The 13326-nt window shown below is 44.7% G+C and overlaps 1 protein-coding gene across 2 annotated transcripts in view; it reads right to left on the bottom strand.

The window, feature by feature from the left end:
• LOC129703318 (sodium/hydrogen exchanger 9-like) overlaps nucleotides 1-13326 on the bottom strand; it is a 435915-nt gene that overhangs the window by 338469 nt on the left and 84120 nt on the right. For both annotated transcript variants that reach the window (XM_055645681.1, XM_055645680.1), the window contains exon 4: nucleotides 10655-10731. In XM_055645681.1, the coding sequence (XP_055501656.1) occupies nucleotides 10655-10731 (77 nt within the window). The remainder of the gene's footprint in view (nucleotides 1-10654; nucleotides 10732-13326) is intronic.

A 13326-nucleotide genomic window follows, 5' to 3' on the forward strand; every position in this document is an offset into this window, starting at 1 on the left:
CCAAAATGTCATCCATTCCTTCTCTCCAGAGATGCTGCCTGTCCCGCTGAGTTACTCCAGCATTTTGATTTAAACCAGCATCTGCAGTTCTTTCCTACACATGCTGTAGCGGAAACATTGGTGAGATGTTGTAGAGCATCCTGACTGCAGCCCTGATGTGCCAGTGACAGACAGACTATAAATGTCAACTAGCTGGTAACTGTGCTACAGTTGGATGTGGAAGAAATGTGAAAGGTGCAGAAGAAATTCACCAGGATGCAATCTAAAATGGAGGTAAGTAGTTATAAGGAGACAATTTCATGGATGGTGTCAAGCTTTTTAGCCTCGTTTCCTGAGAGCTATTGAAAGAAAGTGGAAGAGTATTCCATCATGCTCTTGTGCCTCACAGATGGTGGAATAACATAGGGAAATTGGGAAGCAGGTGAATCTTCTCCAACCCATTTGTTCAGGAATACATATATAGACACACATAGCATGGACACAGGCTCTTCGGCCCAAAGAGTCTATGCCGACCAAGTGTCCATCTAAGCTAGAACCACCTGCCTGCTTTTGACCCAGATCCTTCTAAACCTTTCCTGTGCTTGTATCAGAACAAATGTTTAAGAAGGAACTGCAGATGTGTCTCGACCCGAAACGTCGCCTATTTCCCTCGCTCCATAGATTCTGCCTCACCCGCTGAGTTTCTCCAGCATTTTTGTCTTCCCAGTATCAGAACAAATGTGTTTTAACTGCACCTGCCTCAATGGCATTTACATTAAGCAAGCCGAAATCCACAAACCACTTTGCAGAATCAGCAGCTGCACAGTTTTGCAATTTGAGAAGTGTGGTCCAGCTAACTGGAAGAGAGGAAATAATGACGAAGGACCTCAATTATTTAAATCGCTAAAAAAGGCGAGGTGTTGAAGGAATTCAATGGGTCAGGCAGCATCTGTCGTGGTGAATAGATAATCGACGATTTGGGTCAAGACCCTTCATCTGGACTGAAAGAGTCGAGGAGAATGAGCCAGTATAAAGAGGTGGGGGAGAGAGGTGGGGCAAGACCCCATTGGGCGTGATGGGGCAAGATACCTTCTTGACCATAAAGAGGGGGGGTGGGTGGAGGTCTGGGACTAGTACAATATCCAAACTTGGTCGGTGTGGATAATGGGGCAAAGTGCCTGAACAGCTGTGTGAGTCTCCCTCTCTCCCTCCCTCTCTCTCTCTCCACCTATCCCCCACCCCTCCTCCCACCCCTCCATCCATCCCTTTCTCCATCCTACACCTCGCTCAACAGGTGAGGTGGATTTGATTATCAGATAAGAGTCAGGTGGGGGAGGGAAGGTGGTTAAAGAAACCGAGGCTTACAGGTGATCAGTGGTGAAGCATAAGCTGTAATTTCTGGAATCCGATAGGAAATTAGGTTAAAGATTGGAATGGAATGACGGGTGGTGGCAGATGCAAGCAACAGAGAGAGGGGAGAGGTGAGCAGTAGGCGTGGAAGAGAACTAATGTGGCTGTTGGGCAAATGGAGTAGGTGGTAGAAAGGGAATACGAACAGAGGCGAAAAGGAACTGGGGAAGAATCCAAGACTGCATAAATTAGGATAAAACAACCTCAACTGGTTAAATGTGTAAGAAAGAACTGCAGATGCGGGTTTACGGAAGATATTCACAAAATACTGGAGTAACTCAGCGGGTCTGGCAGCATTTCTGGAGACAGACACAAAATGCTGGAGTAACTCAGCGGGTTAGGCAGCATCTCTGGAGAAAAGGAATAGGTGACGTTTCGAGTCGAGACCCTTCATCAGACAGACTGAGTTACTCCAGCATTTTGTATCTATCAACTGGTTAAATTCCAGCCACACTGGAAGACGCACTGCGTGGTCTTGCAAGCTTAGTCTCTTGCCAGCCTGCAGTTGTACATTCAAGACATAAGTAAGTCTTTGTTTCTTCCTCCTCCTTTCAATCTTTAATTTATTGTCATTCTTGCAAATAAAAGGGGAATTGGAACAAAACCTGGAAATTACTGACCCGTCAGTTTAATCTTAATTGTAGAGTCTCAGAGCACAGAAAGAGGCCCTTTCGGCCCCAAGACTATTAAATGCACGTCGATACTAATCTCATTTACCAGCAATTGGTCTGTGGCCTTCTACGCTATTGAGTCAAGTGCTCGTCTAGGTACTGTTTTAACTGTTGTGCGAGTCTCCACCAACACACCCTCAGGCAGTGTAGTTGTGATTGGAATGATACTTGCATTGGTACACAGGGGCTGCAGAATTACTAAAGATTGTAAGTAAAAAGATGCGTGCATTCTGAAAGGCCAAGTCATTGCTTAGTAAATCTTTGAGATTCTTTGAAGAGGAAATGGGAAAAGGTGTAAAGAACAATGTGGTTGGTATTTTATCCTCGCCAAAGGTTTAGGAAAATACACTCATGGCCAAGATTAGGGAATAACTGCTGACTGGATGAAAATTTGGCTGGAGGAGAGAAAGCAAAATGTGGGATTAAGATGACCGAGGCTGGAGGAAGGAGGAGTTATTCATGATTGCATTGGCTATATTTAAGAAGGAGTTAGATGTGGCCCTTGTGGCTAAAGGGATCAGGGGGTATGGAGAGAAGGCAGGTACAGGAAACTGAGTTGGATGATCAGCCATAATCATATTGAATGGCGGTGCAGGCTCGAAGGGCCGAATGGCCTACTCTATGCACCTATTTTCTATGTTTCTATGTTTCTATTATCAAAATTTGGAGTTAAACCCAAAAAGGACAGATAAGTTGACAGCGAGGAAAACGACAACATAATACAAAGAGGCATTAAAAACTTGGGACACACAGGAAACCACAAATGCTGCAATCTCGTGCAACATGCAAAGTGTAGGAGTGACTCATTGGGTCAAGCAGTGGTTCAGTGGATCAGGAGCCTTAAGAAGGTGGCCCGACTCAAAATGTTACGTATCCATTCATCCCACAGACGCTGCCTGACCCGCTGAGTTACTCCAGCACTTTGTGCTTTAATAAAAATACAATAAAGGCGAGTCTAGGGACAGAGGTCATAGCCTCAGAATAAAAGGACACACCTTTAGAAAGGAGATGAGGAGGAATTTCTTTAGTCAGAGGGTGGCATCCGCCGGGTGGCACCATCAGCGATGGCAGCCTCGCCAACGGTCTGTCTGTCTTTTCGGATTTCTTGTTATTTTTAGTGTGTTTTAAAAGTCTGCGTTAATGTTCTCTGGTTTGTTCTATGTGGGTGGTGGGGGAGGGGGTCGGTGATTGGTGGAAACTTTTTTCAATCTCTTACCTAGCCGGAGATGTGATTGTTTTCCGGATATCTCCTGTCGCTTTGTGGCCTAACATCGTGTCCGATAGCTTTATCGTGTCCGGTAGGCGGCGCGACTCTGGTCAGCAGCGGCCTCTGCAGCCTGTCCGCGTTTTTATTATTTTTTGTCTATGTTTATATGTAGTTTTTGTTATTTTTTGTTGGGGTGTGTGTGTGGGGGGGTGTGGGTGGGGTGGGAGGGAGGGAGGGGGAAACTTTTAAATCTCTCCCTGCACTGGAGACCCGACCTTTTCTCGTCGGGTCTCAGTTGTCGTTGGGGCCGCAACGAGGAGCGGCCTCCAACAGAAGAAGCCGGGGACTCTGGTGCCGACTCACCTCACCGTCGCGGAGCTGGCCGAGACCGGAGCGGGTGGAGCAGCGCTGCTGCTGCTGCTGCTGCTGCTGATTCGGAGGCTGCTACTGCAGGTCTGCGGACGGCGGCACCGGGAGCCCGCGGGTCCCTGGAGGGAGACCGCTTTTCAGGGCTCCTGCAACGGCGACTTCTCCCGCCCGAGTTGTGGGGTCGAAGAGCTCCTGGAGCGGGGCCTACATCACTGCCCCGCGCGGCTTGGAATGGCCGCGGGACTGCGAGCGCACGCCGGGGGCTCTAACACCAAGACCCGGTGTGCGACCTCGCACCACCCGGCGTGGCTTAAATGGCCGCGGGACAATCGCCATCGCCAGCCGGGGGCTTTGACTTTGACTCTGATATCGGGGGGGGGGGGGGGGAGAGTGCAGTGGAGAGATAAGTTTTTTTGGCCTTCCATCACAGCGATGTGATGGATGTTTATGTAAAATGTAAATTATGTTGTGTCTGGGGTCTATTTGTGTGTAATGTATGCCTGCAGAAACGGCATTTCGTTTGGACCTCCAGGGGTCCAAATGACAATTAAATAGACTATAGACTATAGATCATGGACGTGGCAGCCTTGCTCGAGACTGACTTTGAACCCCACCACGGGGTCGTGGACTTACCATCGGAACCTGCGACACTTGCCTGGGATCGACGCTCCAACCCCGGCCTGCGGATTTCACCATCGAGCAGCTCGCAGTCTCGACTAGATCGCCCCGATGCGGAGGGCCTGACCGCTGGCCGCGGGAACCAATATCATCTCATCAACGGAAGGTTCAAGTGCCCCAACCACGGGAGAACAAAGAAGGGACGAAGATTTCACTTTTTTTGCCTTCCATCACGGTGAGGAATATGGAGGAGTCACTGTGGTGGATGTTTATGTTAAAATGTATTTTGTGTGTTCTGTTGGTTTTTATTTGTATGACTGACTTGGCAAATTCAATTCTTTGAATGTTGCAAAACATATTTGGCTAATAAAATATTATTGTATTGTATTATATTGTATTGCATTACATGACTGAATAGACTCGATGGGCCGAATAGCCTAATTATGCTCCTCTAACATGAACATAAGAAATGTGTAAGTTTCTCATGTAAATGGCCAAAGCTGTTGTATTATGAACATGAACAAAGAATGCTACATATACCAATTAGAACTCAATTCTAATGAAAGGCCCTCAACATGAAATGTTAACTGGTTCCCTCTCCGTAGATGATGCTCAATTTGCTGAATATTTCTAGTGTTTTCTGTTTTAATTTTGGATTTTCAGCATTTAGATGTTTCTGTCTCGCTTAACATGAAGAAACTTGGAATGGAACACATTAGTAGAAAAAAACAGAAACTTTACTTCCAGCTTCAAGGAGATGATAGACAGGGTGACAGGGAAGTAAATAGTTAAAATATCATTATTGGTTAGCAAAGCAAAGAAGCTATTGAAAGATTTCTAAAGGATTTCTGTAGCATTTTCACAGGTAGCAAAGTTATTTACATATATTCTTACGACACAGGCCATTTGGTTCATCGAGTCTGCGAGCTCTCAGTGGAATCTCATCAACCTTAATCCCCCCACGTATTTCCCTCTATCCTATTCCCCTTTATATGGTCAACAATTCCAATCTGATAATAAAAATGTCTGAGCTGTCGTAAAACAAATAGAGGCAGGTGCATCACAGTGTAAGACCAACATAAATTAGAAAACAAGATTATTTTCAAATTTTAAAAATATAATTTTTAATCACCAGAGACTTTTCCTTTTGAAAACTGAACATTCTGAATGTTTCCAATGATTAGCTCTTGAAAAAATATAGAAAGGCAAGCAGGGCAAAGCATGTTGTGTACAGCTAAATTCTGCCTTTCATTACTCACAAATAGACAAAAGGACAGGTCCCATCACGTGTCGAGTCCTTGTTTATTATTCACCACCACAACCAGTTATCTCCCAATTCAACAGTAAAGCACCTTGCAGCTGGGCTCAGTGATAACCAGATGACAGAGGGCAAACAGACATGAAAATGAGGACAGGGTACATGGGCAGGCCTGTATCCAGAGACAGGCCTGTATCTAGAGACTGGCCAGGCAGAGAGACAGACAAACAAGCAGGTAATTGATTTTCCTCACAGGCTGTGGCCAATACTGCTTGGTTCGGATGCCAACGGGTGAGGAAGCAAGGCACACTCATGAGTGGTGAGGAAGATCCTCGTCTACACAATCCAGTGGAATAATTGAGGCAAGGTACAAACAGAATTGAATGTTGATTACAGGAAATTGTGGAGTCATGACTTCAGAGAATCTGGTGAAACAGTGCTAGCAAATACATTGAGTAGAGAGAAACTGCCGGCGAAACTCAGTGGTTCAGGCAGCATCAGTGGAAGGAAATTAACAGATGACTGTCCAGTTCCCTCCACATTTGCTGCCTGACTGAGTTCCTCCAGCTGTCTGTTTTGTGTTCAGGATTCCAGCACTGCTGTCTCTTGTGTCTTTTAACTAATAAATTAACAGCCTAACTAAATGCAACAATAATTCCATTCTGGTGAATAAGCTGCTGTTTTGATCTGCAGGGTACTTTCAGAGTAAAATACAAATGCTGAATCATCATTCTTTTCCTCAAATACTTGTTGCATCACCCTTTCAATTAAAACTTGCAATAAAGCTCTGTTATAGTTTCCCATCAAGATCTTGTGGTCACGATCAAAATAGGCAAGCAACTAATAAAAGTGTTGCAAATTGCAATACTTGTTTCTAAATTACTGTAGATGTTTTTAAATTAGTATTTTGAACACATTTGCAAAATGACTAGAATAATCAGACCTGTGTGAACAAACATTGTTCCCTATCACTTTTGTTCCCCAAACTTTGTTCCCTATCACTTTTTGTCCAACCATTGCTTTAATCTCTTAAAACAAAACAACTGTGTCATCTTTAGTTATGGCTTCTGCACCTCGTTGCTTTAATCCTTCCCTGATTTTCATTTCTTACCTGCCTCTCTTCCCATGACAATAAACTTGAACTTGAACTTGATATCAATTGTTCTGTTTGTTTAATAGTCCATTGAATAAAAATTCAATGCTCCCCTTATTGGCCAAGGTTCATCTCCCAAACAATTAGTTAAAGCTGCAGACAATATGTCGCAACACATTTCGCCATCCACCCCCCAGTCACGTACACATTAACACTTAACCCCCCCATCCTCCTTCACACCACAACTAGTTATGTCCCAATTCAACAGTAAAGCACCTTGCAGCTGGGCTCAGTGATAACCAGATGACAGAGGGAAAACAGGCATGAAAATGAGGACAGGGTGCATAGGCAGGCATGTATCCAGAGACAGGCCATGCAGAGAGACAGACAAACAAGCAGGTAATTGATTTTCCTCACAGGCTGTAGCCAATACTGCTTGGTTCCGATGCCAACGGGTGGCTTAACTTATCAAGGCACATTCATGAATGGTGAGGAAGTCCCTCATCTACACAATTCAGTGGAATAAATGACCAAGATACAAACAGAACTGAAAGTTGATTGCAGGATATTGTGGAGCCATGACTTCAAAGAATATGGTTTGCACATGTAATCACTATTTGCATTTATGAAGTTTTTTGTAATAATATGAAAATATTTTATAGTACAGGTGTCAATGGTTATGGGGAAAAGGCAGGATAACGGGGTTAGGAGGGAGAGATAGATCAGCCATGATTCAATTGCAGAGTAGACTTGATAGGCCGAATGGTCTACTCTGCTCCTATCACTTATGACCTTATGAAACACATTTAAAAAAAAGAATTGTAAGAATATTAACATATATCAATAAAAAAATTACAGGAATGTTAACCAAAATATTTGGCACCTAGCCACATGGTGGAGCAGATGCCCGAAGCTTTGTTAAAGAGGTGAGATTTAACGAGCAGTGTTTGGGACTTTGTCAGTGCTAATGGTGACGAATTAATACAGGTGGTGTTCTGGAGGCCAAAATGTGACCTGACCAGATATCAGTTTATTGAAAGATCAGGGGATGATGGCTCAACAGGTTTCACAGCTTAGAGACACAAAATGCTGGAGTAACTTAGCAGGTCAGGCAGCATCTCTGGAGAAAAGGATTAGGTAACATGACCCTTCTTCAAACCTTCTTCAGATGTCTCAACTCAAAACGTTATCTATTCCTTTGCTCCAGAGATTCTGCCTGACCCGTTGAGGTACTCCAGCAATTTCTGTCTATCTTCGGTATAAACCAGCATCTGCAGTTTCTTCATGCACAAGATTCACAGATTGCTGGAGCACAGACAGCAGGGATGAGGTCAAACTCATGGGAATTTGAGAAATCAGCTAGGGGAGCTTTGAAAATTTGAATGTGTAAGTAAGCAGGTGGGGATGCAGCGATGGATGAGCTGAGGCAGAGGCAGGATGAGGCACCATTACAGACGTGGTACATGGAATTGATTTGTAATTTATATCTTACCCTGGGGATCTAAAGGGCCTGTCCCATGAGCATGCGACTGCATGCGGCAAGTGCAACCTAACGTGGTCGCTTGAGCCGTACGGCCTCGCGGGGCCGGTCCCACTTCGATTGCCGGAGCTGTATGGAGTTGTGCGGAGCTGGTCCCAACATCGCGCGGGGCTCCGGAAAACTGACAGTGTTCAAAAATTCCGTGCGGCAACGGCCTGCCGGCCCGCAGCCGCATTGAGGCCGTACGCAGCGCCTTGATGGGCATACGCAGCGTCTTGACGCCGTACGTCATGCACGGACTTCACTCGATCTTCACGTCACTCACTTGACCTCCGCACGGCCCCCGCTTCTGGTTTGGTCACGCTCGCCGCATGCAGTCGCATGCTGGTGGGACCGGCCCTGTAAGGGGATCAATCGACTTCTGCGCGACCCCCGCTTCCGGTTTGGTCGCGCTCGCCGCATGCAGTCGCATGCTCGTGGGACAGGCCCTTAATGCAGAGAACCCTCATGATAGCGCAGAGTCTCCTGCACTCGCCTATAAAGTCGCTTAAGGGCCTGTCCCACTTTCCCAAGTTATTCACAAATTCACCCGAGTTTTCAAACTCGCAGAATGTTCGTTATGAGTCTGTAGGAGTCCGTGGATATATCATAGCGGCTCGTTATGCCAGCTGTAGGTACTTGGGGCATCAGGCAAGTCGGGACGTTTTTTCGGCCTGATGAAAAATGTCCACGGGTAAATAAATAGCACCGAGTACCTACAGCTGGCATAACGAGCAGCTACGATATATCCACGGACTCTTACGGCCTCCTACTGACTCGTTACTAACATTCTGCGAGTTTGAAAACTCGGGAGAATTCGTGACTAACTGGAGAATTTGTGAATAACTCGGGAAAGTGGAACAGGACCTTAAATGGGACAGGCTGATTATGTGTCGATTGGACTGATTGCCTGTCAATTTTAATGGCTTGTCAATTTTGATGTCTTTTCAATTTCGATGTCTTGTCAATTTCAATAGCCTTACACAATAGTGTAACCTATAACCAGTGTTCTTAAAGAGACAATCTACTGCAACTGAAATTTGTTATAAAGAGGTGTAATAATGAGTGCTTACTGTACATTAAACAATTTATTGGACTCTCAATCACTTGCTGGGGAAAATAGTCTCATTAGAGCCTCCATGTTTGTGACTGATTCCTTCTGTGTTAAGCTTTAATAATAATAATAATAAATCCTTTATTTTGAACTGACTAAAAAATAAAAAGCAAGTATGAAACAGCATACGAAAAACAAAAAAAAAAAACAAGAATATTTATAAAATGTCATAAACAATATTTATAAATAAATGAATCGTATGTGTCCGAAAAGGAGCAGGAAGAAGCCAAAGCTTCTTAATTCCCACTCCTTATTCAACTGCTTATAATTATCTAATACAAATTTAGCAGCTAGAAACACTTATTTGCATATGCTTTGACAATTATAAACAGAGGCAGGTGCATCTGTCATATCAATATTGTTCTATCGTATCATCAGATCCTGGTGAACTTCTACCGCTGCACCATCGAGAGCATCCTTACCAACTGTATCACAGTATGGTATGGCAACTGCTCTGTCTCCGACCGGAAAGCACTGCAGAGGGTGGTGAAAATTGCCCAACGCATCACCTCGCTCCCCTCCAATGCGTCTGTCCAAAGCAAGCATTGTCTGCGGAGGGTGCTCAGCATCGCCAAGGACTGCTCTCACCCCAACCATGGACTGTTTACCCTCTTACCATCCGGGAGGCGCTACAGGTCTCTCCGTTGCCGGACCAGCAGATTCAGGAACAGCTTCTTCCCTGCGGCTGTCACACTACTCAACAATGTACCTCGGTGACTGCCAATCACCCCCCCCGGACACTCCTCCCACAGGAAAAACACTATGTCTGTATACATGTAAATAGATTTATTTATTGAAATTATATTCTATGTCGCTCTTCCAGGAAGATGCTAACTGCATTTCGTTGTCTCTGTGCTGTACACTGACATTGACAATTAAAGTTGAATCTGAATTTGATATCGTAACGTTATATTGTATCGTATCTCAAAGCAAGGAGAGAAAGGAAGTTAGTAAAGAAGGCCAATTTCATGCAAACTAAAAAAACAGTTAGAACGTCGGATGATTGGAGGTTAAAGATGTTGCTTTTTTATATTTAATTTAAAAAATATATAGGGAAAAGCTTTTGTTGCGTGCTAACCAGTCAGCAGAAAGACTATGCATGGCTACAATCGAGCCAGCCACAGTGTACAGATAAATGATGGAGTAAAGTGAATAACGCTTACTACAAGAAAAAGTCCAGTAAAGTCCGATCAAAGATAGTCCGAGGATCTCCAATGAGGGAGATAATAGTTCAGGCCTGCTCTCTAGATATTGGTAGGATGGTTCAGTTGCCTGATAACAAAATAGCTAACAAAAAAAGGTCTCCTGTTCCAACCCATAAAGTTACCAGTAATGATCTGTCAGTCATTAACTATGAACATTGGTAATGTCGGAATTACAGAGAAGCCTAGGCTTATGACTTCAAAGTGTACTCACCCAATCGCGATGCAGGAGATGGCAGTGCCGATAAAAGCGTACGTGAGAATTGTGCCCAAATTGCGGAAGAATTGTCTCTGGTGGAAAAAAAATGAAAAGACAGCAGGTAACAGTTTTAGATTCTTTCAAAATATTGCAGAATTACAGCCATACAAAATTACATTATAGAAACATGCCCTTCCATCCACCAGGTTCCACTGACCCACCCATTAACAATTTTCCGATGTTAATCATAGTCATAATGGTGTGGAAACAGGCCCTTTAGCCCAAGTTGCCCACACTGACCAACATGTCCCATCTACACTTGTCCCACTTGCCTGCATTTGGCCCACATCCCTCTAAAGCCTGTCCTAGTCATGTACCTGCTTAATTAACTCTTAAACATTGTGATAGTCCCTGCCTCAAATATATCTCCTCTGGCAGCTCGTTCCATACAACCTACACTACATTCACATCAATTCTCCCCAGATAGTACTACTAGAGGTGAATTTACAGTAGCCTATTAACTTACTTACTAATGCATCTTTAGACCTGGGATGAAACAGAGTCTAAAGGGGCTGTCCCACTTGGGCAACCTAATCTAAGAAGAGTGACTTCGATCTTCAAGCTCGAGGGCACTCGCCTGGAAAACCTCGCGCTAGATCGACCGTCCGCGTTGAAACCGCGAGCTGGATCGACCGACCGCACATACACACACACGCACACGCGCACGCGCACGCCAACGCACACGCACACGCACACACACACACACACACACACACACACACACACACACACACACACACACACACACACACACACACACACACACACACACACACACACACACACACAAACACAAACAAACAAATCGCAAGGGAGCACTGTCTGCGCGATGAAGAGGAAGGTAAACGGCTGCCACAGAGTACGGTAAGTCCTTTAGAGGGCTCGGGAGGGAGGGAGAGAAGGGGAGAGAGGGAGAAGGGAGAAGAAGGGAAAGAAGAGGAAAGAAGGGAAGAAGGGGGAAGGGAGGGTGGGGGGAAAGGGGTGGGGGAAGGGGGGGGAGAAGGAGTGGAGACGCTTTTTAGAAGTATAATAAAGTTTAGCGGGCATTTTACCTGTTGGTAGGTTTTCCTTGGTCCTGAAAACTCTAATAAGCCAATCAAAATGCCCGGCCAGTGAGGGAGATCGACTGCCTGTAACTACATAGCGACCCCACTCCACTGCACTACAAGTCCAAAAGAACCATGCTGACCAAATTTTACTCGCAGAAATTTTTTTCAACATGCTGTAAATGTTTCCGCGACCTAGCTGAGGCTGTGAGTATTCAGGAACTTCCCTCGAGCATGAAGGAGAGTTCCAGCGACCTCACAGAACCTCCTAGGACCACGTGTCGACCATACTGCGAGTTTGAAGGTCGAAGACAATCTTCTAAACTCGCAGATTAGGTCGCCCAAGTGGGTTAGCTCCTTAAGGAAGAATGTGCAAACTTCACAAAGACAGCACCCAAGGTCAGGATTAAATCCAGATCTTTGGCACTATGAAACAGCAGTTCTATTAGCTGGGCCACTGTGCGCTCTAACAGTACAGTCTACCCTTGTTACTATGAACCTCTTTACAACAGATTTTGGTAATGGGGTTGGTGCGTCCCCACATTAATCAGACATCACTCCCTCTTTAAGAACACAGGCTGATATACACTGCAGGTTGCCGTTGAATGACAAGTGATTGCTTTGATCTACACTTGTGGGATGATACCCCATTAAACAATGTAACAAACAGCCTTTAGTATATTTAGCTTGCAGTAACAAAACTACATTTTTAGTTGTTAAAAAGAACTTGGTATTTAAAAACAACGTTGATTCACAGAGTGACTGCGAGGTGGTTGGAGCGAATCTCTTATTCGGTTCCAGCGGACAGTCGGGAATGCCGGATACCCCCCCCCCCCCCCCCATGGTACTTTATAAAGAGGATTATCTGCATGCTATATCAGGTCAGAAGTCAAAGCAGCAACTTAAATCACATGAACACTGCTTATATGTTTTTAATGTGGTACAGTCATGTGTTTAACCTTCAGAACTATTCTTTATTATTTGCAGGGGAATGTTGCTTTGTACATTGTAACTATTCCACCAAACATGAGAGAAATGGTTTAGTTTGGTTCATGAGATCTGCTGATGGTTCTGGAGTCTAGGATCGGGTGGATAGACAATAAGCCTCAAGGCTGGCTGAGATAGAAGGCAGAAACCCTGGAAGTGGGAGCAGGTTGGATGATACAACCCAAAGCCATTTATAGTTGTTACTGCAGTAAATACTACTTCTACAAGAATCACAATTTGGGTAGGGAAGAACACACCAATGTACTACTTCAATCAGGGTACACTTCCTTAATGCAAGGACGCCTGTGATGTCCCATCCTGTTATCTGTTCGTCATGTGCAAGGTTAGATAAGTTATCGAATTGTGTAGCACTGCTTGGCAGGAGAACTGGGCAGCAAGCAGGATTGGAATGCCAATCTCTGATATCCTTACACAGCTTTGGGCACCAGGCCAACTGCTAACATCCAATTTTCTCCCCAACTGTGAAAGGCCAAACCACAGAATGGAACTAAAGGAGACCTCATACCTTCTGCCTTTACCAGTTGCACCAGTCAGTAATAGATATATTAAACATGTACTAAACATGTATTAAAC

This window comes from Leucoraja erinacea, chromosome 14 (assembly GCF_028641065.1).
Source record: "Leucoraja erinacea ecotype New England chromosome 14, Leri_hhj_1, whole genome shotgun sequence".
Lineage (NCBI taxonomy): Eukaryota > Metazoa > Chordata > Chondrichthyes > Rajiformes > Rajidae > Leucoraja > Leucoraja erinaceus.